A 23,339-nucleotide genomic window follows, 5' to 3' on the forward strand; every position below is an offset into this window, starting at 1 on the left:
TTGGCATGATGGGGAACTTTACATCAAAAAAACATGAATTTTACTTTATGTAAATTAAAAATAATTTTTAAAAAGTAAGCTTAGTAATATTTCTAGATACCAGGTCAATATAAAAAAATCTGTACTTCTGTATAAAAGTAATAACCAGGAAATGAAATTTTAAGATGACATTTATAATAGCATCAAAAAACATCAATACCTAAGACTAAATCTAATGAAAGATATCCAGAATCATTACAGGAGCTGATTCCAAAATTTATATGGAAATAATAATGGCAAGAATATACAAGGTAGTAATATGTGGACTTTTGTGTCTGGCTTCCTTTCTTAGCATAATGTTTTCAAAGTTTACGGATGCCGTAGCAGGTATTAGTATTTATTCCTTTTTATGGCTGAATAATATTCCATTTCATGGATCTATACCACATTTTGCATATCCATTCATCAGTTGATGGTCTTTTTGACCATTATAAATAGTGCTGCTACAAACATTCTTATTCAGGCTTTTGTGTGTCCATGGTTCCAGCACTCTTGTATCTAAATCGATCTCACTGTCTTACTGCAGCACTCTGCAGAACTTTTCTTGGCCATTGCTTCCTCCAAGGTTTGTAGTGGATCATTAATAGTAGTCAGAGGAATAATTGTTAGGAACAAGTGGACCAGTTTTATCACTGAAGTGGTCTGTAGACTAAAAAGCTTGAGGACCATGGGTCTAGACACCCAACTTCTGTCTACAACTGTTATAGATTGTCCATCTCCTGAGAGCTCATACCTTTTGCCTACCTTCCTGGGCTTTCCAGTAAAATGGACTAATTTTAATAAAGCTTCCTCTCATTTTTCCTGCTTACACTTTGTGGGAGATGCTCTCGGGCAGAAATGATGTCAGTGTAGTCTTGTCAGATAACTGTCAGACTTGTAAAGCAGGTGCCTCCCTTTTATTCTCTTTCTTCTGTTTGTGTTTGTTTTGGGGAGAGGGGACTGTATGTACCTGGGGTCTGAAGGAAGATGAACTATCTTCCCCCTCCCTGCTTTCTTCTGCTAAATCAGTGCCTCCAGGAGAATTAGCAATCTATCTGCCTCCTGAAGATGAATCTACTGTTTCCTGGCAGGAGGCAGCCAACCTTCAGGGACTGGCTGTAAAGATGTTGACTTCAGAATCAGTAGAGTTTGCTGGCTAGTGATGTCCCCACTCCTTCCAAACTTCCCTTGCCAGAGGTTATTTGTGAACACAAAGGGATTGTATAGCAGCACCCTAAGGAGTTACGGTAGCAGAGCATTCAGAGTAAATATGTGTTGGTGAGATTTCTCACTTCTTCCTTGTTGACTTCCAGACATCACCCCTAGAAATTCTTTCCCTTTCCCACTCTTAAGAGCACTCACATACTGAGCCTTGCAGATGTCTGTGTACAAATTTTATTTCTATGGTATTATCTTAAATTGTGTCCTCCAAAGGTGTCTGAGCAAAAAGGCTTACACAACAGAATAGATGTTCAAAAACTGTTGTATAAGTGAATGAGTCACAAGTTAGACACACTATTCAGGGAGACAGCCAAATGAGCATTTTCTAGTCTCGTTTTTCTTTTGTTGTATGTTAATAAGGTATATTATGAGTGAAAACTCTTGACTCTGGTTGAATGCCACCTTTTTTTTAAAAAAAAAAGTAATTGCAGATACAACCTTGAGAAGGGTGAGGGTGTCCTTTATTTAAGGTAATGTAGAATGTTTGGCTGGAAGCCCGAATCTTGGTTTCCATCAGCATTTTATTAAATGAAATTTTACAGGACTGGATTAGAGGGAGGGATTACAAAAGATTGTCTGCCCTTGTACTGGTGATTTGCCCTTAGTAATGGGAAATTCCTGGGTGGAGATGTTTAACTTGCACTCATACACAGGTGAACACTGAGTTCTATCTTGTCTCCTGCCAACCTTTAAAGATCTTTTCTTGATACATCTACATCTTAAAAACAGTGAAGAAAGATTACAAACTAGATTGTTTCAACTATAAACTGTTTTATTGAGCTGGAATGAGGTTCCCTGCCCCAGCATATCCTTGTGGTCTTTGTTGGGTGTCATAAGCAAATTGTTGTGCACCTCCATTATTACTGGAATTAAAGAAACTGTGACATTGAGAATGTGGTCTATTACCCGACCATGTATTCAGAACCCCAGACTTCCAGCAGACTATATAAAACACACATCAGAATATAGGTCAGATGAATCACAGTATTGTGTGTGTCGCCAGATTTCTCCTTTCCTTCCTCTTAAACTTTGCCTTCCAAGTGGCCTGTCCTTTGTGACCCTTCCTTGGGAGGAGAGAAAGAATCCATCTCTGCCTGTTTGTGTAAAAAGATGCTGATGCCTGGGCCCCACTTCCCAGAGAGTCCGATTTATTGGTCTGAGGGTACATCAGGATATTTAAGAGTTCCCCAGGTGATTTTAATGTGCAGTTAAGGTCCAGAACTACTGCATTAGCCAACATACTCCTCGATTAGTCCTGTATCGAGTTATTTTCTTTTTAGTGAATGTTTACAGCTTCACAGAGTACTCTTCTGCACACTGTTCTCAGTGACCCAGTGAAGCAAACAAGCTTCTGCTTCCAGGGTTCCTGATTCTTCACAAGTGTCCTGGGAGGGCTTGTCTCAGCATTTTGCCCTCCACTTCACACATGGCTGTTTACCTCTGACTTCGTGGCAGGCTGGCATTTCGGCGAGGGCACCTCTCCATAGCCACTCACATCGAGTGCTTAAAGGGTGCATTTTTCCTCACTTTTTGAAATCTTTTGCTTTCTGTGCCTTTCATGAGCCTGTTAAAATTTGCAGAATGTTTGGTAAGCCCTTTACGGTTGTGGACAGCACTGTTCTGTAGAAGCTTTGGTTTCTGTTCCACCAGTGACAAGTTGTGTAACTGGGCAAACACCAAACATTTTGTAAGGGGGGTCTTATTAACCTGCCAGAAGGCATGCACTAGACCAAATGGGAAGTCCTCCTGCTCAGTGAGGAGATTTCAGTTGCTCATGGCTGACTTCCCATTTCTCTCATGATTGGTAGTAGCCATGGTCATTACTTTTAGTTCAAACATAAAACTTTTGCACCTTTTGTCCCCCAAAGTGAGAGAGACTGAAGAATCAGTAGGTCTTGAGGACTGATCAGTTGTAAGCATTGAGAAAAACAAATGTGTTCTTCAAACTTGTCTGATCCTAAGACCTCCTGGGATATTGGTTAAAAATGCAGATTCACAGTCTACACTCAAGACCCCAAGTATCAGTCTCGAAGGGTGGGGCCTGGATGATCATTTTTATCATTTAAAATTTTTTTTAAATTAAATTAAAAATTGTCTTCAACAGAAGGAAGTTTGCATTGAGTGTCAGAAATAACCCAGACTGGAGTAAGTGCCTTATTGCCTAACCACTTTGAAGTTTGTTACTCAAATGTCACTTCTCGATGGGGCTTTTACTGGTTATCCTATTTAAATTTATAAACCCCCCTTCCCTACATACATCTGTTTACTGCTGCCTTCTCTTTATTCTTTACATGTTTCTTTCATTTGAATCTTTTAAACTGAGAATGTATTTACAAATTACTTTACTGAAAATTCTAAGATATAAAATAAAATTAGGACATTAAATGATATATTAAATTCTAAGTAAAAAGAATAGAGAATAGAAAATTTAAAAATTAAACTTGGGGCGACATTGGTTAATTGCATTATGTAAGTTTCAAATGTACAGTCTATAGTATATCATCTGTATATTGCATTGTGTGCTCATCACCCCAAATCTGGTCTCCTTCTGTCACCATATATTTGATCCCTTTTACCCTCTTCGTCCTCCCTTGTGCTCTGGTACCCGCCATACTGTTATCTGTGTCTGTGAGCTTCTTTATTTTGTTTGTTCATTTGTTGCTTTCTGTTACATGTCCCCAATATGAGTGAAATCATATGGTTCTTGCCCTTTTCTGTCTGACTTCTTTTGCTTGGCATGATGCTCTCAAGATCCATGCATGTTGTAGCAAATGACTGTATTCCATCCTTTTTTATGGCTGAGTAGTATTCCATTTTATCACATTTGTTTATCAAGTTCTTGAACGATTCTTGTGATTAGACAAAAGTGGGAAGTTGCTCATAGGAAACTGAATATAGTAGGTTCTCAATAAGTGAACACATGTGTATTCCACTACTCCATTTAATTTTTCTTCCTAGAGTTTTACAGATTAGCTAAGGTCCACAACCCCAGAATTCAGAGAACAAACACTATTCACAGGAGAGAGAATTGAACATTTACTGCATTATACTTAGAGGACCTTTTAGTCTCTGATACTTAGTGCTGTGTGATGCTTAAATGTGTTGATAGCAAATGTTAATAGGTTTCTTTTGAACCTATTTGAGAATCTATGCAGTGGGATAAAACAGTAGAATTTTGTGAACGTTATTCTTAGGGTCTGTGCCATGGACTACATTTTAGATGAGATGGTGAAATTAGATATTTTGATATTTCAGTCATTGAGTTTCTTAATACTCCACTATGCCGTGGCCTGCTTTATACTGAATTTCATTTGTGGCAAGCGTATTGTATTTGTAATGATTTTGCTTTGAATTTTAATTTGGAATATTTGGTCTTTGTTACTGAAGGTTACATTTGGAAAAGAAACATTGCCTCGTATTAGACCATATAAACTTATACTGCTTTGTACAGGATACATGTAAAATGTTTTGGAGCTTGGCTGTCATAGGGATATGTAATTACATTTTTTAAATCTCTTTAATTTTCTCACTACAATACTGAGTCACTGTTGGATGAATGATTCTGTATTAAAGCTTATTTTGGTTAATGATTCATAGAAAATAGCTTTTACTTAGCTCATGCAGAGAATAGGCCTGAGCAAATTGACTTCCAAATCTTTCTTCCTCTGAACAACTTGAGCATGACTTGAGTTGTGACTGATTAAAACACTATATGTGTGTGTATTTTTTTTCTGTTGCAAGTGTTTTGTGTATATAATGGAAAATGTGGAACTTACTGGAAAATATATGGGAGAAAGTCACCCGTAATGCCAACATCAGAGTTCACCTCTGTTTACTTTCTGCTTTCCTTTATTTCGGCCTTTTAATATGCCTAATTCTTCTGGTTTATAAACAATGACCTGACTGGTAAAACTTTTACCTGTGCATATTGCTCATTTTGCTCTGTACTGGTTCATTTTAAGCAGGGACAGAATAGGATACTGAGATATTTTCTGATGTTTTATGGTGGATTGACTTAATAATTAATCGAATAGCCATTTCCATGGGCACGTTCAGTCAGGAGGTCACTTATTTGATAAGGGCATATTTTGTGCCAGGCACACTACTTTGGATTTTAACCATCACCAGTCTCTTGTGTCTTTCCTGTCTGATTTATAGTTGCCATTCTAGGCAGAGCCCATCCTGAGGGTACTAAAACTGTATGGTTGTAACTAGTCAGCCTCCTTACTTCCGTTTTCTCCTCATTTCAATCTATAGAAAGTTGCCAGAGTGAAACTCTTGCAGTCGTGTTGCATGCTTTGTTCATAAAGCTCACAGTGGCCTAGCGGCTTTTGACTTTCAGGAAACCTCACCAATATATTGTTTCTCGCTGATAGAATCTGTGCTTTAGCCAGGAAAATTTGCACAACCTATTCTTCTACCTTAGCTCACACGTTTTCCTCATCTGGAATTTTGTTCCCTCTTTTCTCTGGCAGTTCATGTCCTTCAAAACCCTAGGATGCCTTCCTCTTTGATTTGCTGTACATCTGCTAGCACGTTATCTTTTTATATTTTTTCCAAATGTCATTTTTTTCAACTAATTAATACCAGGGACCTGCCATCCATTCTGTTTTTCCCACAGGGCCCTGTGTTGGTTTAGAAACCTGCATTAATTTAACTTACACCAGTACAGACATGGGCATTTTTCAGGGTGGGAAACAGACTGACATCACATTGGAATTTATAGAGGGAGCAAAGTGTGATACCATCCAAAGCAACAGAATAGCCTCTTTAAAAAGAAAAACAACAACAAACAACCAAACCAAACAAACAACAAATAGAAACACCATTCTCACAAACTTTCTTTGCAGAGCAAGTGCTTTGTGGTAAATTGTTTTGTGTTTTTTTTTTTACTCATGGGTATTTATTTTATTCTGTGGGTTATAAGCCATTATTATTTATTTTGTTATTCAGATTGTGTGGGAAATCCTTTTTAAAAAATTAGCCAATAGAGCTACTGGGAGCTGAGATAAATGGCCTGTGATTATTTAGTGTTCCACTATGCCTTTTCTTATTTCTCGTTGAAGACCGTCTGGGTGGGGTGTGTGCTCAAACGAGAAGAGAACCGATGGCTCACCTGAAGTTGGTGGTGGGGGGAGAAGAGCAGGGCAGGCAGGGCAGCTGCTGGCACCAGTGTCAGTCAGACTCTAGATGAAGACAGTTTTGTCCACACGTGCAGAGGTTACTTTCTGTTCTAAGAACTTGAGCAATAGATTATAAAATAATTCAGACCTTGTTAGTTTTCTTAGTATCTACTGTGAAAACATTGAGGATTTGTGTCTTCTTAGAGTTTAGATAGGGGTTTAACCTTTGGTGTCTAGATTATCAGGACATTTGAGGGCTAATACAAATGTAAGATACTGAGTTAATCATCTCTACTCAGCGTAACCATGGATGAAATACCAAACTGGGGAAATTTTGCTCTCTCCTCTGAAATAAAAATTTTTGTTTTACACTAACAAGCAATCAGAAGATTTTCAAGGTTGATAAGACACCTGAATCCATGGATGACTGTCACAAAACAGTCTGGAGCAGTTAGGATTGCTCATCATAATAGTGACACATCAAGGGCCTCAGCAGCCCCCTCCCCCCCCAAAACACTCACACACACCAAAAATGGATTAATGATGAGGGCTTAATCTTAGAAAGGAAGAGACTTCATTATAATCATGAAGAGAGAAATGAAGATGAACATGAAGAGGAGAGGAAGAGAGAGGGAAACAGCAGAACCTTTAGGAACAAATAAGGGCACGGAAACTGCAGTTAGATGATGTGATGGAGCTAAATTAGGGGGAAAGACAGAAAGTGGAAAGGACAAGGTGGAAAAGTATGGGCTGAGGACCGGGAACATTCCGATTGCCCATGTTGGGCTGCTCTGTGGACCTTGGTCTCCTTGCTGTCCTGTGCTGCTGTGGTGGTTCTGCTCAGGTCCTGGCCCTGTGACCTACTTTGCCCTGTGGTGCAGCTTCCTGATGTCATTAACTCCCAGGGCCCCAGAAGGGGGACAGATGTAGTGACTTAAATTAGCACAACCTAGGAGCCTGGAGTGAACATAGATACTGCCGACCCCAGCCTCCCTCCCTTTATTCCTTACCTGGTAGAGTAACAAGTTCTGGTGGAGTTTCCTGCAGAGAAGTGGAAGTCATTGGCTCCAAGCAAACCTTGGAAATCCGCCACAAAAGAAAGTACCTGAAGCAGGTGCCATGCTGTTTGTGGAGCCATTGCTGAGGAGTCATCCGTTTTGTGTGCTGTTGGATATAAATTCGAACTCCTCAATGTGACTGCTTAATAATCAAATCTGCCCTGCTACTCTGACCCTGTTAGGCACCCTTACTAAGGAAGACCTGAGATGCACTGACAGCGACATCATATTCTCTGGGAAGTCATCCTTAGGTATTAAGTGATTGCAGGATTCCTCCTCCCACAAGAGAAAAAACAGGCTTAGGGATGTCATGTGACTCTTGATACACATTTTAGCTCTTTGTAGAGGAACTTAAATTAGGAACAAGGTTGCTTGAGTCCGGGTCCCGTTTGTTGTTTTTTTAAAACAATGCACCATAAAACCTCACTGTTTCTAAGATCCTGGGATTAGTTTTGGTGTCAAGGGGCAAAGAAACTGAGTAGGCCTAGGATGGAGGTACAAAGAGATAGAGAAGCTTGTGAAGTTTTTGTGACTGTAGAGTTTTGTAGCCCCTGCTTTTACTGTTAGTGGAGCTGAGCACTGGCTCTGCAGCTACCCTTGGGCCTGGCTGGTGTCCCGTTTTTTGAGGCCCCAGAGTTATTTTTAGCTCAGGGCCTTGGAAGCAGGTGTGGTCCAGGCTTGAAGGCCATGCCTGGAATGTGTTCAAGTCTTGTTGTGCATGTCTATTTGGGAGCTGAGAATAGTGACCAGGCCACTCTATATACAGGGTTGGGCAAAAGTAGGTTCACAGTTGTTGGTATGGAAAATAATACAATAATTAATAAATAACAATACAAGAATAAACTCTTCTGCATACTCACAACTGTAAACCTACCTTTGCTCCACCCTGTACTTCGTCAAAAGAATTTGTGCTTTTGCAGTGAGAGGAATGAAAGTCGTACTATGTTTCATTTGCAATGCTTTAAGCAGGTTTATTTTTGAAACTTTATCAGATGGAATACATTTTAAGAGTGTTAGGGAGTATATTGATTTTTAAAAAGAAAACTATCTGTAAGTTTTTTGTGTACAGAAGAAACCTTTTGTATTATGAGTTATATCCGAGCTGACCTGTTTTAAAAGCCCAGGTGTATAGTCACAAATATGTGATTTAAAATTTAATTTTTCTTGTTTTCCTTCCCCTCTCAAATGTTATTGTTATTGAAAGTAATTCTTTTTAAGTCGTTTTGTGAAGCAGAAATTCAACTTTTACCTTGAGGGTAAACATAAATTTTCCTATGTTGTATTTTTTCATCTTCTTACCTCGCCTGAACCCACACTTTTCTTAACAGTACTGATGGGCAGGACTGCTACAGACACTAAGACTTGGCTCTAGGTGTGTCATGCCCTTTTTCTAATTTTTTCCCCCCACTTTCCATGATTACGGAAAAGAATATATTATTACCTTTAATTACCCAAGCAGAGCTATTAAGTATTTGTATCTGGGTGTTTTGAGGTCCTACTTTACCTCCTTTTCTGTAACTTGATTTTATTCTCTTAACATATCATGACCATCTTTCAGTGTTAAAAATTATACTTTTATCCCAGCCAAGCGTGGCTCAGCAGTTGAGCGTCGACCTAGGATCCAGGCGATCAGGGTTCAATTCCCAGTCGGGGCACATGCCCAGGTTACGGGCTCGATCCCCAGTCGGGGGCGTGCAGGAGGCAGCCGATCAATGACTCTCATCATTGATGTTTCTATCTCTCTCTCTCTCTTTCTCTCCCCCTCCCTCTCCTTTCCTCTCTCTGAAATCAATAAAGATATTTAAAAAAAAAAATTACGCTTTTACACCATCCGTTTAAAATGTTTCATGATGCTGTGCTGCAGGATTTTCCATAATTTGTAAGTTCCTTAGCCAGTCCCCTTCTGTTGCCCATGTAGGCCTTTTCTAATATTTTTCACATGTGTTAAACCTGAAAGGTGAGACAGATTCTTGTGAGTCACTTTGAAAATATTCTTGTAAGCCATTTTTATATTATCTTCAGGAGAATGTAGTTTGGTGTCCTAGAATATTACTGTCATAAACTTGGGCTCCAGGGAGGTGGTGGAGGTTTGGTGTTGATGATTTTTGATTGTTTTTCTTGCTTGTTCCTAGAGCCTTCTGATCTTTGGAAAAATTAAATTGGAACCCCTCTCCCATTAGACTGTGTTCTAAAATGTTCAGGTGTTTACTGTGGTCATAATATCTTTAGTAATTTAGCTCTTTGTCAGGAAAGTGTACTTTACCCTTCATGCTGTGGGATTTTGTTGTTTTGGGGGTGGGTTGGGCTGAAGGTGGTGCATCGATTAAGATTATAAACTTACATTAGTGTTACCAACCCCTCAAATACAGTACTCTAACTTATAAAGTCCTGTGGTATTTAATACACCTTCTGACAGGGAGAGCTCCTTGAAAGCATTTTTCTTTATTTTAATGGATTGATTCTCTAAACTGCTTCTTTTATAGGAATTACTTTCTTGTTTAACATGTCCTTGATATTTTACTATATTCTATGCTATAAAACCAAGAGTCTCTTTATTAGGTACAAAATGTTCGTGGAGTTGGAATAATTGTATTAACATTAATCTTTTTTATTATAGTATTTCTTTTCATTTCTTTGGCAAATAATGCACTGATATAGGAATGAGTTTCTCCTTGTGAGTTTTATGGAAGAAATTGTACTAAACTTTCTTGTATATATATTTATTTTATTATTTTTTTAATCATCACCCAAGGATATTTTTTTCCATTGCTTTTCAGAGAGAATGGAAGGGAGAGAGAGAGAGAGAGACATTGATGTGAGAGATACACTGATTAGTTGCCTCCCGTATGTGCCCCTACCACCGGGGCTGGGGATCGAGCCTGCAACCAAGGCACGTGCCCCTTGGCTGGAATCAAACCTGGGACACTTTAGCCTGTGGGCTGATGTTCTAACCACGGAGCAGAATCGGCTAGGGCTGTATATATATTTTAAAAGTTCAAGTATCTAGAGGTGCTTTAAAGATAAAACCATAGTTCTGAAGAAAAACTAAACACCTGCCACATCTTTTATTGGCATTTGCCCAATTCGACATTACCTTGGCCAATATAGTGGCCAGTATCTTCACTGGCCTCAAGCCTTTGACACAGATGGAGAGCTGGAGTCTCCCAGGTATCCACATAGCTCACTCTCTCACCTCTCTCATGCTTTTGACTTAACCATTAGAGTAAAGCTTTCTCTGACTACTCTATTTAACATTTTAACCACCCACCCCAGCTCCCCTTCTTCCATAGCACTTAGCACCATCTGTCACACAACGCTTTGCTTTTGTTGTTGCTGTTTGTTATGTGTCTCCCATCACTAAATTAGGAACTCCAAGAGGACAGGAATTTTTGCGCAGTTCGTTTTTGCTGCATTCCCCACAGCAGTGACTGGCCTTTCTTAGGCGCCCAATAACTGTTTGTTAGTTGGCTGAGTGAGTTACAGTAGGCCTGGCAGGTGCTCAAGAAAACCAAGATGCACAAATTAGCCCCCTTCTGACCTCTGTTTGGTTTGTTCTGAATCTCTCCTCTTCGGCCTCAAACCCATCTTTATTGTAAATATCCATCCAAAACATTTACTCCTCAACTCTTAGATTAAACCAATCCCCTGGCCACATTTTCTCTTGCCCAGTGACTCCATCCAGGGATCCTTCCATTCACACTCCCTCAGGACCACCTCATCTCCAGGCCCCTGTTCTAGTGGGGGAGAATCCTTAGTTCTCAGGCAGGATGCCAGGAGGAAGCATTAAATGGAGAGGGGTACATGAGGGAGCCATGGAGGGTAAGAGCTGTGTCTAGGATAGATACATGGTCTCGTAGAAGGAAGAGGAGAGCTCAGGTGGATTAGGGAAGGAGAAGCCGGTCAAATAGGTGAGCATAAATAGGAGGCATTGCTAAGAAGGAAAGATGGGGGCTCCACCTGAGCCAGTTCCAAGAGTGCGGTGCTCTCACTTCTCTCAGACCTGGCCTCTGCCTGGGCTGGCCTGTGTCTGCGGCAAAGGCATTATATTTAGTCTTTGCTGGATGGCAGCTCTTCCAGCCTTTATCTGTGGATTCTTGAGATGTACATAAACAGCCTGAGCCTCTGATAGGAGTGGTTCTTTCAACAGTGCTGTTGGGTTAGTGCGAGGTGGCTGGATATTACTGAGCTAACAGGTGTTGTTGCCATGTCTAGTGCTATATAGCAGTTGTGCTTCAAAGCAGTCTGTCCCATTGTTGCCACCACTTGTCAGAATATGTGCCCTCTATTTGGGGGTAAGAAAATACAGTCAAGACATTAATAAGCACCTGAAAAGCATATGAAGCTCATATAGCCTTCTTGGCTTTGGTGAATATGGTGGAGTTTTTTAAAATTTGAATATATTTTACCAAATATCAGACCTCAGAATTTCTGCCAGGGTTAACCCTCAGCCTATGAGGCAGAGTTGCTTTAGTCGATGTAGAACGAAGACAGTCAACGTGCAGGCTGTTCTTGCTTCCAGACATTGTAGCCTGCTTTGTCCCCTTGTGATTTGTTCAGTTTTTCTGTTATTGGAAGTCTATGCTTAAGGCTCTGCTGAAAAGCTGTTTGGTGTATCTTGTTGCCTATTTCTTCAGTTTTATTGAAGGGAAAAAAATTTAAGACTAGCGTGTAGTTTAATAAAAGTAAACTTCTCACCTGATTATATCCTTCCCATAAATTTTCTGAGAATTTGAACTTGAGCTTGAGCCCAACCAAATAAGGCTCAGTTGCTCTCCTCACTGAACAGGCCTTTTAAGCACCCCATAACCATAGGATCCTTTTCCTTCTCCTGAGAATTTCTTTGTAAAAGGAAGTGCTTAAAATGGAAATGTGCCTCTGGGAGGAGTAACCCTTGCCTTCTCACAGGTCCCACTTTTCAGACCAGTGGGCATGTTCATGGAGCTTTACCCTGACCCTCCCTGCTGTGGGCCTTATGTGGAACTTGGGGTGGGTATATTAGGGCAGCAGTGCCTGGTGAAGAAGAACTCCCGGCTGTTGACAGAAAATAACCTGATGGGGAAACAGTATGTGAGAAAGGTGCTCACACGTGTGTGTGTGTGTGTGTGTGTAGTATACCTAGTGTCAGTATGCCTGACCTAGAAGCCAGGACTGGGTCTGGTAAGTTGAAAAGACTGATGCCCCATCTGCGAAGACTAGAGAGAGACTTAATAGAATCATTTAAAAGAACCTTAGTCTTTTTAAAATTTTCTGGTTGGCACCAGCTTTAAAGGTGCAAGTATTGAAGAAAATCAAAATAAAACATTTTTCCTCTTAGCTAATTAATAGCAAATATTGGTTTTTATACTTTTGGACTTTATATTGTTCCTTCCACAAGTTTACCTTATCATTAAAATAGTCCTGACTTGTGATTCTCTGACATAACTAATTCAGTAGTGTACTTTATTTCACTGATATTTCTGCAAAGTAGGAGGCAGAATGAATTTCAATAAATAAAACTACTGATTTCCATTATAAAATCAAGGATACATTTCTATATGTCACCAAGTGAAATCTAAAACATAAAATAAGTGACACAGAAAAACTTTAACAATTATATATTAAAGGGGGAGGTTCTTATGCAACTCATGTTAATATTAAATGTTATAAAATATGAAACATAAATTGTTTGCTGGAATGTAAGTTGTACCCAAATTGGCATTGTTTTAGGGGATTTGCCCATTTTGTTCCCTGATTTGTATAGTCATTTTGTTATACTAAAATGTTGCCTCAGCCTATCTCTAAACCTTTGTAAATAAAGTCTTTTGGAACCTTTATTTATGAGATACTTTGCAAATATTTGTTTAGTGGCCTTGGTTAAGGCTACTGGTCTTCAGTATGATAAATACTAGTTTATTGACTTTTTTATTTTAGAGAAATAGAAAGCTTTATTGTATGTATAGAAAAGGATTATGTAGTTTTCTTTTGAAGGAAGATGACAGCTAACATGCCTCTCACATAATCGATTTGGGAAAAATTAGATGTTGGGCATAAAGGCATAAGAGGTGGGCTCCAGCTGGCAAGGATCCTCATTGCACTTCCACTTCTTTGCTTCACTTTCTCATATTAGGGACACTATGATCAGACTGTTGCTTGGTCAGGAAAGGGTGTTTTTGTATCTGGAACTACTGGCTCTGATTCTCTGGGTAAGAATGACCATTTTCTGCCCAGTAAAACTGTTTGCGGTAGCCTATCTTTGGTTTCAGTGATTTGGGCTTATGAGATTTGGCTGAAGAGAAGCAAAGACTAGAACTTTCTAATTCAGCTTTTGCATGTTTGCTGTCATCTCCCTCCTTTTGTCCTTCGATCTGCTAACCCAGATAACTGCTTTGTCCCAACTGGATTTTATCATTTCGAGGAGCCAATCAGACTCGGAGACTCAGTGCCATTGTTGGAGTCGCCTTGCTCTTGTTCTCGGATTTCCATTTTCTGTGCCACCCGGGCATCCTCATGGACAAGTCGCGTCATTCTTTCTCAGTTCAGTTTCATTATGGGACGGGTACTTAGGGAAAACAGGGTAACCCAGTAGTAGGAGCCCTGGTTTGGGAATCAGACTATCTGAGTACAGGACCTTACATCGCTGTGAACTGAGTCGCTGAGCAGTCAGGACTTGATTCAGTGCTATATCCTTGGCAGGTACTTTGCAAATGCATTAGTTGATTGGCTAGGACAAATTCTCCACTCTAGTTTCTTCATTTGAAAATACAGATGACTTTTGTACCTCATTGCCATTAAGCTATACTAAAAATAAGTACCTTAATATAATGAAGACAAGAAATGGACAAACAATGTAGTCTGTGGAGCTGATGTGTAAAATGTGGGGGTGGGTGAGATGATGTCTCAGATGCCTTCTGTGTGTCTGGCTCTGTATGAAGTATACAGCTTGGTTGAAGCTGGACTGTGGGAAGATGGAATTGCTTCTGGTTTTATCTGCCTAGTGGTCTCTTCTAGATTCCAGATGCAGGTCAGCTCTGTTCACCATTTCCCCTCCTTTCTCTGTATGATGTGCAGTTGCTTTTTCACTAACTCACTTTTAGAGAACTTAGATAATTTTGCCCTCAAAACAGACTTTGTGAGGAGACAAGGCCAATATTACATCCACATGTTCTAGCTGAGGAAACTGTGGTTCGGAGAGATTACATGATTTGTCCAGAGTTATGTAACATGTAAATAGCAAGGCCACTTCTCTCTGTGTTCTGCTACCTCTTCTCCATGCCTCAGCTTCTAATTTGTAAGTTTAAAATTAGGAAGTGGGACCCAGTGATCTTTGAGGGCTCTTCCATCCTGATCTGAAATCAGGTAATCAGATATTCATTCACTATCTTAAACTGTTTTTGGAGCAAGGAGGATTTTACCTACAACAGTGCAAATTATCTTAAGTGTAAAACACTGTGGAGGTAAGAAAGGCATTACAAAACCTCTGCCTTCAAGTGGTTTATCCCTAGAAGTTGAATGCCCATAGACATCTGGTTTCATGGAGTAGAGAATTTCATATAAGCAGAGATGGACCAGGGGAGATAGGAATCTGAGAATATTGAAGGTTGGGGGTGAGGTCCAAGCTATGGACACAAAACTCCAACTAGTGTTAATTAGGAAATGGTGGATTATAGGAGTTTGGCAAGAGCAGAGAAGCACTGGGTCTAGTATGAAGGGCTCTGTATGTGTAGGTTGCTGTCCTGGAGTCCCAGGCTAAGGTGTGAGATATTCTAAGGTAGGAGTCAGGGATTCTCTCAAGAATGAGGCACAGGAAAGTGAGGGGTGAGTCTGTGAAGGGTCAGGGAACTCCAAAGTAGAGGAGGTTTGGGGGGACTGGCCGGGGTTATAGCTGAGACTGTCTTGGATGGAGCTGGGTACATCACAGGCCCTGGGTACATCACAGTTAGCTCAGCAGTTGGGATGGCAAGGATATCAGCCATTTTCATCCCTCTTCCTTAAAAGGCAGCTGAAATTTATAGAACCTCCTGTTTTTGCTGCCTCTCCTCTCCTCCCTGAGGGCAATTTAAAGGGGTGTGTGCTATTTGCGCCTTGGTGTGTTTGTGTGTGTGTGCTTAAATGCGCGCACGCTCATACTATTACAGTAATTCTCAAGCCACCAGAAAAGGGTTTTTTTGTTGTTCTGAAAATAGGGGATCGCTCCCTGGCTTTTGGCTATTGTTCTTTGTGTTATTTTTAAAGAAATAAGCAAGGAAAATGGAGAATACCCATTTGGAATAATAATACTTCAGGCAGCTTTATATAGCTCTTACAGTGTCATGCTGTCACTCATTTAGTTCCAGGCCCCCAGGGATTATAACTCAAGAATATGTCTTGTTTTGTCTTCTCTGCATTTTTATATGTTGAGGTGAAACTGAATGATCATTAGTATGCTTTTCTGAAGCCATACCCAATTGTCCTTTGTTTGTTCAAATGAAACAGTGCATCAAGTACCAAATTAGATTAATGGAGTAAATATTGTGAATCATACACTCTCTCTGATCCGATGCTCTTTCCCTTTTTGACCCCTTGTTTTGTTTTCTGTCTGTCTCTCTCTCTTCGTGTAGGCTTTTCAGTCCAGTGTGTCAGGCTGTTGGAGCGAGGGAGCAAAGGTAAAGAATGATGTAATGCACCGGCTGCCCCAAAGCATCTTTTGTTGTGGGATGGTTATTTCAGTCATCTCTTTATGAATCAAATGTAAGGGGCTGCTTTGTGGAAGGAGTCCCTTGCAAGAGCACATCAACGGGAAAGAGAAAGAGACATTCACTTGGAGGACTCTTGCTGAAAATGGGTTTAACTCTCCTTTTGCCAGTCACCACCAGCCTGACCTCATACGTGTTAGTACAATGGAGTGGCTGAGCCGTTGAGCACACCGTTACATCATCGTGGCAAATTAAAGGAGGAGGTGGGAAAAGAAGACTTACTGTTGTCATGGCCCATGAGATGATTGGGACTCAGATTGTTACTGAGAGGTTGGTGGCTCTGCTGGAAAGTGGAACAGAAAAAGTGCTGCTAATTGATAGCCGGCCATTTGTGGAATATAATACATCCCACATTTTGGAAGCCATTAATATCAACTGCTCCAAGCTTATGAAGCGAAGGTTGCAACAGGACAAAGTGTTGATTACAGAACTCATCCAGCATTCAGCGAAACATAAGGTAAATGCTCTTTTTCCCCTTTTTACAATAAATGGACACGCTTGAGTGGGGAATAATTTTAAATGAAGCCTCCTTTTATAAGGGGAGAAAATAATTTGAATAAGTTTGGTTGCTTTTTAAACTTTGGTACCTTATGATACCTCAAAAGAATTTGTTAGCCATATTGTCACATTTAAGAATATTTCTAAACTATACAGAGAGGTTAGCTTGTTTTAATTTGGTCAGGTGCTGTTTTTCCATTAATGGCTTGCTAAAATTGTTTTATTAATTTAAACACTAATACAAAGTTACGGTTAATAATTATATTATTGATAATTACTTTGATAATTGTGTATTAATATATAATAGTATATGTATTGATAATATGTTAATACATTATTTTGTATTATCTGCAAATTTACTGAAAGGAAATCATCCTTTTCAATTGCCTTGAAAGTACACTAGAAAAAATTATATTAGAAAGTGCTTTTGATTTGCGGGAAGGTAAAGTAACATCGGTCAAGACTTATGGATATTATTTTCAGGGAATTATTCCTAGGATACAAAATGTCATCTTTGTGATAGATAAGGTGATTTCTTCAGGAATAAAAATGAGTTCATGTTTTAATTTTATTAAACAACTGATTTCTTTGTTGTTGTATAGAAAACATTTTTTAAAATTTTTTTGTTTATTTCAAGGATTGTTATGCTTTACCCTTTTGTAGTGTTAAGGATTTAAAACCAAGTAGTTTTGAGCACATCTACACAGAAACAGTATCAAGTCAACTTTTAAAAGTTGATTTTTTTTTCCAAGCATTTAAGCCATATGTATGCTAGGTTTATCCAGTAAGTTGACTGTATCTCATTTTTATTCAAATTATTAATTGGAAACAGAAAGCACTATTTGCTTCAGCATCAGTAGTTTATGGGATTGTTTTTCTCACCTTCCTTCCTAACAGCTTCACATTTGTATTTTAGGTCGACATTGATTGCAGTCAGAAGGTTGTAGTTTACGATCAGAGCTCCCAGGATGTTGACTCTCTGTCTTCAGACTGTTTTCTCACTGTACTTCTGGGTAAACTGGAGAAGAGCTTCAGCTCCGTTCACCTGCTTGCAGGTAAGGCCTGTGGTAGAAATGAAAGGACTTGGAACCTCGTTGAGCTCTGATAGTAGGCAGTCTGTCACTGAGCTCAAAGTACAGCAGATCGTCACAACTTAGAGGTAATTGTGTGCAGTGATTGGTTTTATGGCTGTAACTATTCTGATGGATTCGAATACTGTCATACTTCCACAATGGCCAATGAATTTTTGACTTAGTTCAAATGCCTCTTCACTTGGTATTTATTAACTTGAAATGCCACATGGATAGATCTTTGTGCCTGCGTAGATAGCTCAAAGCCAGCTGCTTCTGTCTGGGGATTTTTCCATTCACCTGTGATCTAAGAACACCAGGTGCTCTACATCTCAGCTCCTGCTCTGGTATTAGTTGCAACCCCCTGTAACAAGAACCATGCCAGTATTCTTATTAAACATTTATAGTTAAAGCAGACTCCAGCAATCAGATCACAATTCTTGAGCATTGTGAACAATGAGGAAGGGAGAGAATGTTTGTAGACTATTTCTTCTGATAATTAAGGGGAATATTTTAAAACTTACTTATTTGCTTTGTTTTTACAACTGAAAGGAAGTCTCTTGCAAATGCTAAACCTCCAGATGACTTTATAAAGTGCATGGGAAGACTAAATATTTCATATCTGCCCTAAAGGAAGGTGGTGTGGGAGTTCTGTCTCGTAGAATTCCAAAGCAGAATGTTCATCTTTTGCTTCCCTGATAAAGCCCTTTCACTCACACTGGCTGGCAGAACTGGTGATACAGTTTGACAATGCACAGTAACCTTTAACACAAAGTTGCTGTGTCTGGCAAATTCTGCCACAGTGATAGGCAAGCGCTCTTTTAAAAATGTGATCTAAGAAAAACAAAGTGTTGATACCATCATTTTCACACCTTTAGTCTTTTGTCGCAAGGAGGGTAAAGTGAACTTGATGTTAATGGCAATTTGTTGTTAGAAGTATAAACATTTCAGTTATAGGAGAGTAAGAGTAATCAGTTGTTGGTATGTGAACACTGTTAAACTCTGTGCAGGTCTAGATAAGATTTCTGTTTCTCCAGTTCTCTCTCATCAGCCTTTGCTTCAGTTCCCAAAGAACAAAGGTAGTTTCTTGTCTCTTTCAGATCATCTATTGCCACACCTTTTGTTTATGCTGTGATTCTGTCTCATCTCTCTGTTAGTTCCTTTAAGTAAAGACAGTTTTCCTTAGAATGTAGTTTTCAGAATTTTGTGACTGAGAATTACAGTATTAGGTTTGGGCTCTTGTTGATAGGTGCATTCTTTTACTGGGGGGGTATTACTATGTTAAATAGGATGACTTTTAGTAGAATTCCACCAAACCAGGTTGGTGAGTTTGAGAACTCATTTCATGTTTCTTGTAGCCACTGTGAAGGACTTTGCTTTGGAATCCTGTTATTGTGACCAGAGTTTTTCCCAAAGACGGTACACCAAGATGTACTTCATGGCAAAGTGATTATCTCTGTCGTCCCCCCCCCTTCTTTGAGACAGTTTTCCTTTTGTGTGGTGGTGCTCTGGCTTGACCCTTAGCCAAGCAGACACTCCCATGGAGGAATGAGCTCATGTTGAATTTATAGTTTAGGTGTTTTAGTCACCTATATACCTGTTTTCCCCTTTACCAAAGAGCACACCTTTATTACCTGGGAAGGTTCTTATCAGTCATATGTAGCTTTGGGAGTGGCATTTATTGGGCAAGGAGAAAAAGCACTCATTCTGATCAGCTAGATCAACCCTAGGGGACATATGGAATAACACGCTGAGTCAGAACTCCCGACATCTCCACTTCATACAGGAAATGTTTCCTAGGCCTAAATGCAAGCCCTTTGAGGCAGCACCAAGAGCCACACTGAATATATTGAGAGCATGGTATCATCACACTCTACAGTCCTGTATTTCTTTTAGCTTGGGAGGTGACTTTAAGGACTGAACTGCCTTGTTTGAGAGTTTCTGAGCAGCCATATCTCTAATGATACCTAAGAGAGGGTTCTTGATGGTTAAAAGGCTCCCCAAACATTCGAAAGGTTCAGACCAATTGTTCCACAGAGCAGACAGAAAGTGGGGTAAGTGGAAGAGAATGTGGGAAGGTATGGCCATCGCTACTTGGTTCTGGTTTTTGCCAAGGTTCAGCAGGTCAGAGGACGTTCCAGGGATATGAGAAAGAGGGATGTATCCACAAATGTTTGGTGGGGGTTGGGGGAGTAATTGTGGAAAAACACACTAGCTTCTCACAGGTGCTACAGGATATTAAAAGGGATATTAGAGACAATTTTCACCACAAAATACCGCTGTTGTTTTCAGCAGTTAGAGATGCTTGTCAACCTCGTGGGTGTGGTAAGAGAAAGACAAAGTGGTTTCTTGGAGTAATTTTTCCATCAGTTTAGAACTTTCAGCTACTCTGAGATTACTCAAGAAGAGAGTTTCCGGTTTGTGAGATGGGTTTTGTGGTCAGTATGTATGGAAGTGAAGAATTGTGGCCTGATGTCCATTCCCATTCCTGGGATTTCTTTACCTAGAAAAAATGACTTTGGAGAAGGCAAACAAGAGGACCTCCCCAAGAAACTGATAGAAGCATCATAATGAGCCCTTTCCCTCAAACATCAGGAGACCCAAACTTACCTATAGGACATAGTTACATGGGCACAAAAAATGAAGGCTTACTGAAGAGTGGGGCAATTGGATTAGGGGAAGTTGAACTGGAATGCAGTGGGCTTAATTCAGTAATATGGACCAGCTCACTGGGGATGGGATTAGCCTTTCACAGTTGATTATCAGGAGACTGGATTCCCAAGCCTAGTCCTGAAAATTAGAACCTGGTTCTGTAATGAACTCTTAGTATATTGGCCACACCTGTGGTCCCCCTCAGCCAGGACCTTGACCCCTGCCTGAACAACTTCCCCTTTTTCTGAGCCCAGTCAATATTCTAAACAAAATGATTGATTTGATAGTCATATACTATCCTGTCATAAGTCTTTCATTATCTTAAAATCTTATTTAACTTTATGTTGTCATTTATCTTTTTCATTTGTTAGCTTAACTCCCCACTGGATTCTCTTTCAATTGAGGACAATGTCTTGTTCATCTTGTGTTCCCTACAGGGCCTAGCACTTAAATTTTTATTTTTTTATTGATTTGAAAGCGAGCGAGCACGGGAGAAACATAGATTTTTACACCATTTACTTATGCATTCATTGTTTGATTCTTGTATGTGCCCTAACCGGAGATTGAACCCCAAACCTTGGCACATCAGGATGGCTCTCTAACATCTGAGCTTCCTGGCCAGGGCACTTCTTAAGTTTTTAATAAATATTTGATATATAAATTAGTTTGCATGTAGGTTTATATCATTTATATTCATGATTCATTTTATTAGTTTAGAACATAAATGACTCTATTAAACGGTAATGGAACTAATCTGAAAGTGGAACAAAATTTGAGATTGTATTGAAATAAACAGTTTCCAAAGTGTATTTGTTCAGATAGAGCAAGCATCTAATATGAAAGTGTTTCCATCTGTGAAAGTAGATTTAAACATGATTTAAAGATTTAATTAAAGTACTCTTGCAATTAAACAGTGCTAATTTTGGTGATCCTTAAATACTGAACTTTGATAAGAGCTAACAGCTCTGAAGCCTAGCTCCACTCATAGGAGAATACAAGTTCTTGAATCCACTGAATTGAGAATGGTCTAAGAATTTATATATCTACTTACATGTAAATTGATTCTATTTAGCCGTAAGTCTCCCATGTTTCCACTTTTTAAAAATTTCGAAGTCAGTTATTGAATAAGCACAGTTAAAGGCATACATCCTCTCACAACCATCTTTAAAAACGAGACTTAAAAATTCTAAGCCCTAGAATGACAGAATGGGTATGACATAAACATTTGTTTCACAAAAATGACTTTAGAACTGAGGATCCTATTGTGAGGATCCTGTTAGATAATGCACGTGAAATCTCTATATCAGTAGTCTTTTTTTAAAAAGAAACTATTATTATGAGTTAGAAAACAAAATAGCTCCCATCATTGACTTATTGATAACTTTTTTGGTCTTGTTAACTTTCAGAAAACTAGTTCTCTTTAAAAAAATAATTTTGCTTCTTTGCCTTTACTTTTTATCTGTCACTTTATTCTACTTGCCTTTGTCTGTTATACTTCTAAGGGTGCCAGATTTCAAATAAAAATAGAAGAAAAGCCCTGGCCAGTTTGGCTCAGTGGTTAGAGCATTGGCCTGCAGACTGAGGGTATCAGGGTTTTGATTCTAGTCAAGGGCATGTACCTGGGTTGCAGGTTCGATTCCCAGCCCCAGTTGGGTCGTGTGCAGGAGGCAACTGATTGATGTGTCTCTCTCACATCGATGTTTCTCTCTCAACTTCCCTTCCATGCTCTCTAAGAAGCAAGGGAACGAATATCCTCAGGCGAGGATTAACCAAAAAAAAAAAAAAGAAGAGAGGAAAAAAAAAACCCAACTGAATTTGCTAACAGAAAAAAGAGAATAAATGGGTTTAATTTAGTAAAAATAAAGACCAACCTACAAATGAAAAATGCTATTCTATTATTTCTTTTTTTCTCTTTCCTTACTATTATAACTCTGAGTAAAAGCAGAAGGGACCCACAACAGTTTTTTTTTTAAAATTCTACAGCATGCATTTCTGCCCTGTGATGAGGCACAGGATAACCCTACAGCAAAAAGCCATAAATGAATCACAGACTTCAGCCCTTTCATTTACAAATGAGGAAAATAACAGAGCTCTTGAGTTACTCTCCCCAGCCCTGCTGTCCTCACTGTGTGCCCAGGGCCCATATCCACAGCAATTCAGGGTCTCTGGAATGCCATCAGGAGCCGGACTGGGGATCAAGGGTGCCCATTTCAGACCAGGCTTGTCCTGAAAGGCTCTTTCTGTGGTGGCTCTCTCAGCTTCTGGATTTCAGTCATAGTCTTGCTTCACATTTTATGGAATGAGCAACATATAAAAATATACTGTATGTAGAAATTTTTAAAGCATTGAGTTATTTTAGCCAGAGGGGATCATCAAATAAAAGCCTGCGTACTCTGTTCTGCAGTATAGAGGAACAGAAGATACCATTTATTAAGCACTTACTATTAGGTACAGTGTTAGGTACAGTGCGAAGGGCTTTTATAAAATTTAGTCTCTGAGCATAGCTATGGTCTTAGATTAATGGTTGCTGTGGTTAAAGGCCAAAAACACATTTTGTTTTGAGTTAGATTTGCTAGGGTAGTTAGAGCTAGGAGTGAATAAAAACGTATCTGACTCTTTACACACTTTTAATTTAACGGGGATCTGGATTCAGTCAGCAGTTCTAGCTTTGGCTTAATGGAATCAATTACTATTCTTCCTAATGGAAATACTGTAAAGCTTGACCGTTCTGGTTATAGATTTTGCTGTACGTGCTATTGTTACCATCAGTTCTGTTGTCTGGTGTGGCATTTCTTCTGTCCCTGCACCTGCAGAAGGGAAATCTTCAATCGTTCCATTTCAAATCCTGTTGGTAAAAGAGGGTAATATTAATGGATTTCAGTAAAAGTACTAAAGTTACTCAGAAATTGGCAGTTCTCATGTTTAAAGAGCCACAGTGACTGAGACCCACTGAAAACAGACTAAAAACAGGTGCTGTTTTCCTACTGG

At 39.5% G+C, this 23,339-nt stretch overlaps 1 protein-coding gene across 6 annotated transcripts in view; it reads left to right on the forward strand.

The window, feature by feature from the left end:
* The window catches only part of DUSP16 (dual specificity phosphatase 16), a 147,272-nt gene that overhangs the window by 93,766 nt on the left and 30,167 nt on the right, over positions 1-23,339 (forward strand). For 5 of the 6 annotated variants that reach the window (XM_081131053.1, XM_081131054.1, XM_081131051.1 and 2 more), the window contains 2 exons: positions 15,997-16,588; positions 17,546-17,684. In XM_081131053.1, the coding sequence (XP_080987179.1) occupies positions 16,361-16,588; positions 17,546-17,684 (367 nt within the window). In that variant the 5' untranslated portion in view covers positions 15,997-16,360. The remainder of the gene's footprint in view (positions 1-15,996; positions 16,589-17,545; positions 17,685-23,339) is intronic. The other variant, XM_081131056.1, reaches the window with a different exon arrangement.

This window comes from Miniopterus schreibersii (assembly GCF_964146895.1).
Source record: "Miniopterus schreibersii genome assembly, chromosome: 2".
NCBI lineage: Eukaryota > Metazoa > Chordata > Mammalia > Chiroptera > Miniopteridae > Miniopterus > Miniopterus schreibersii.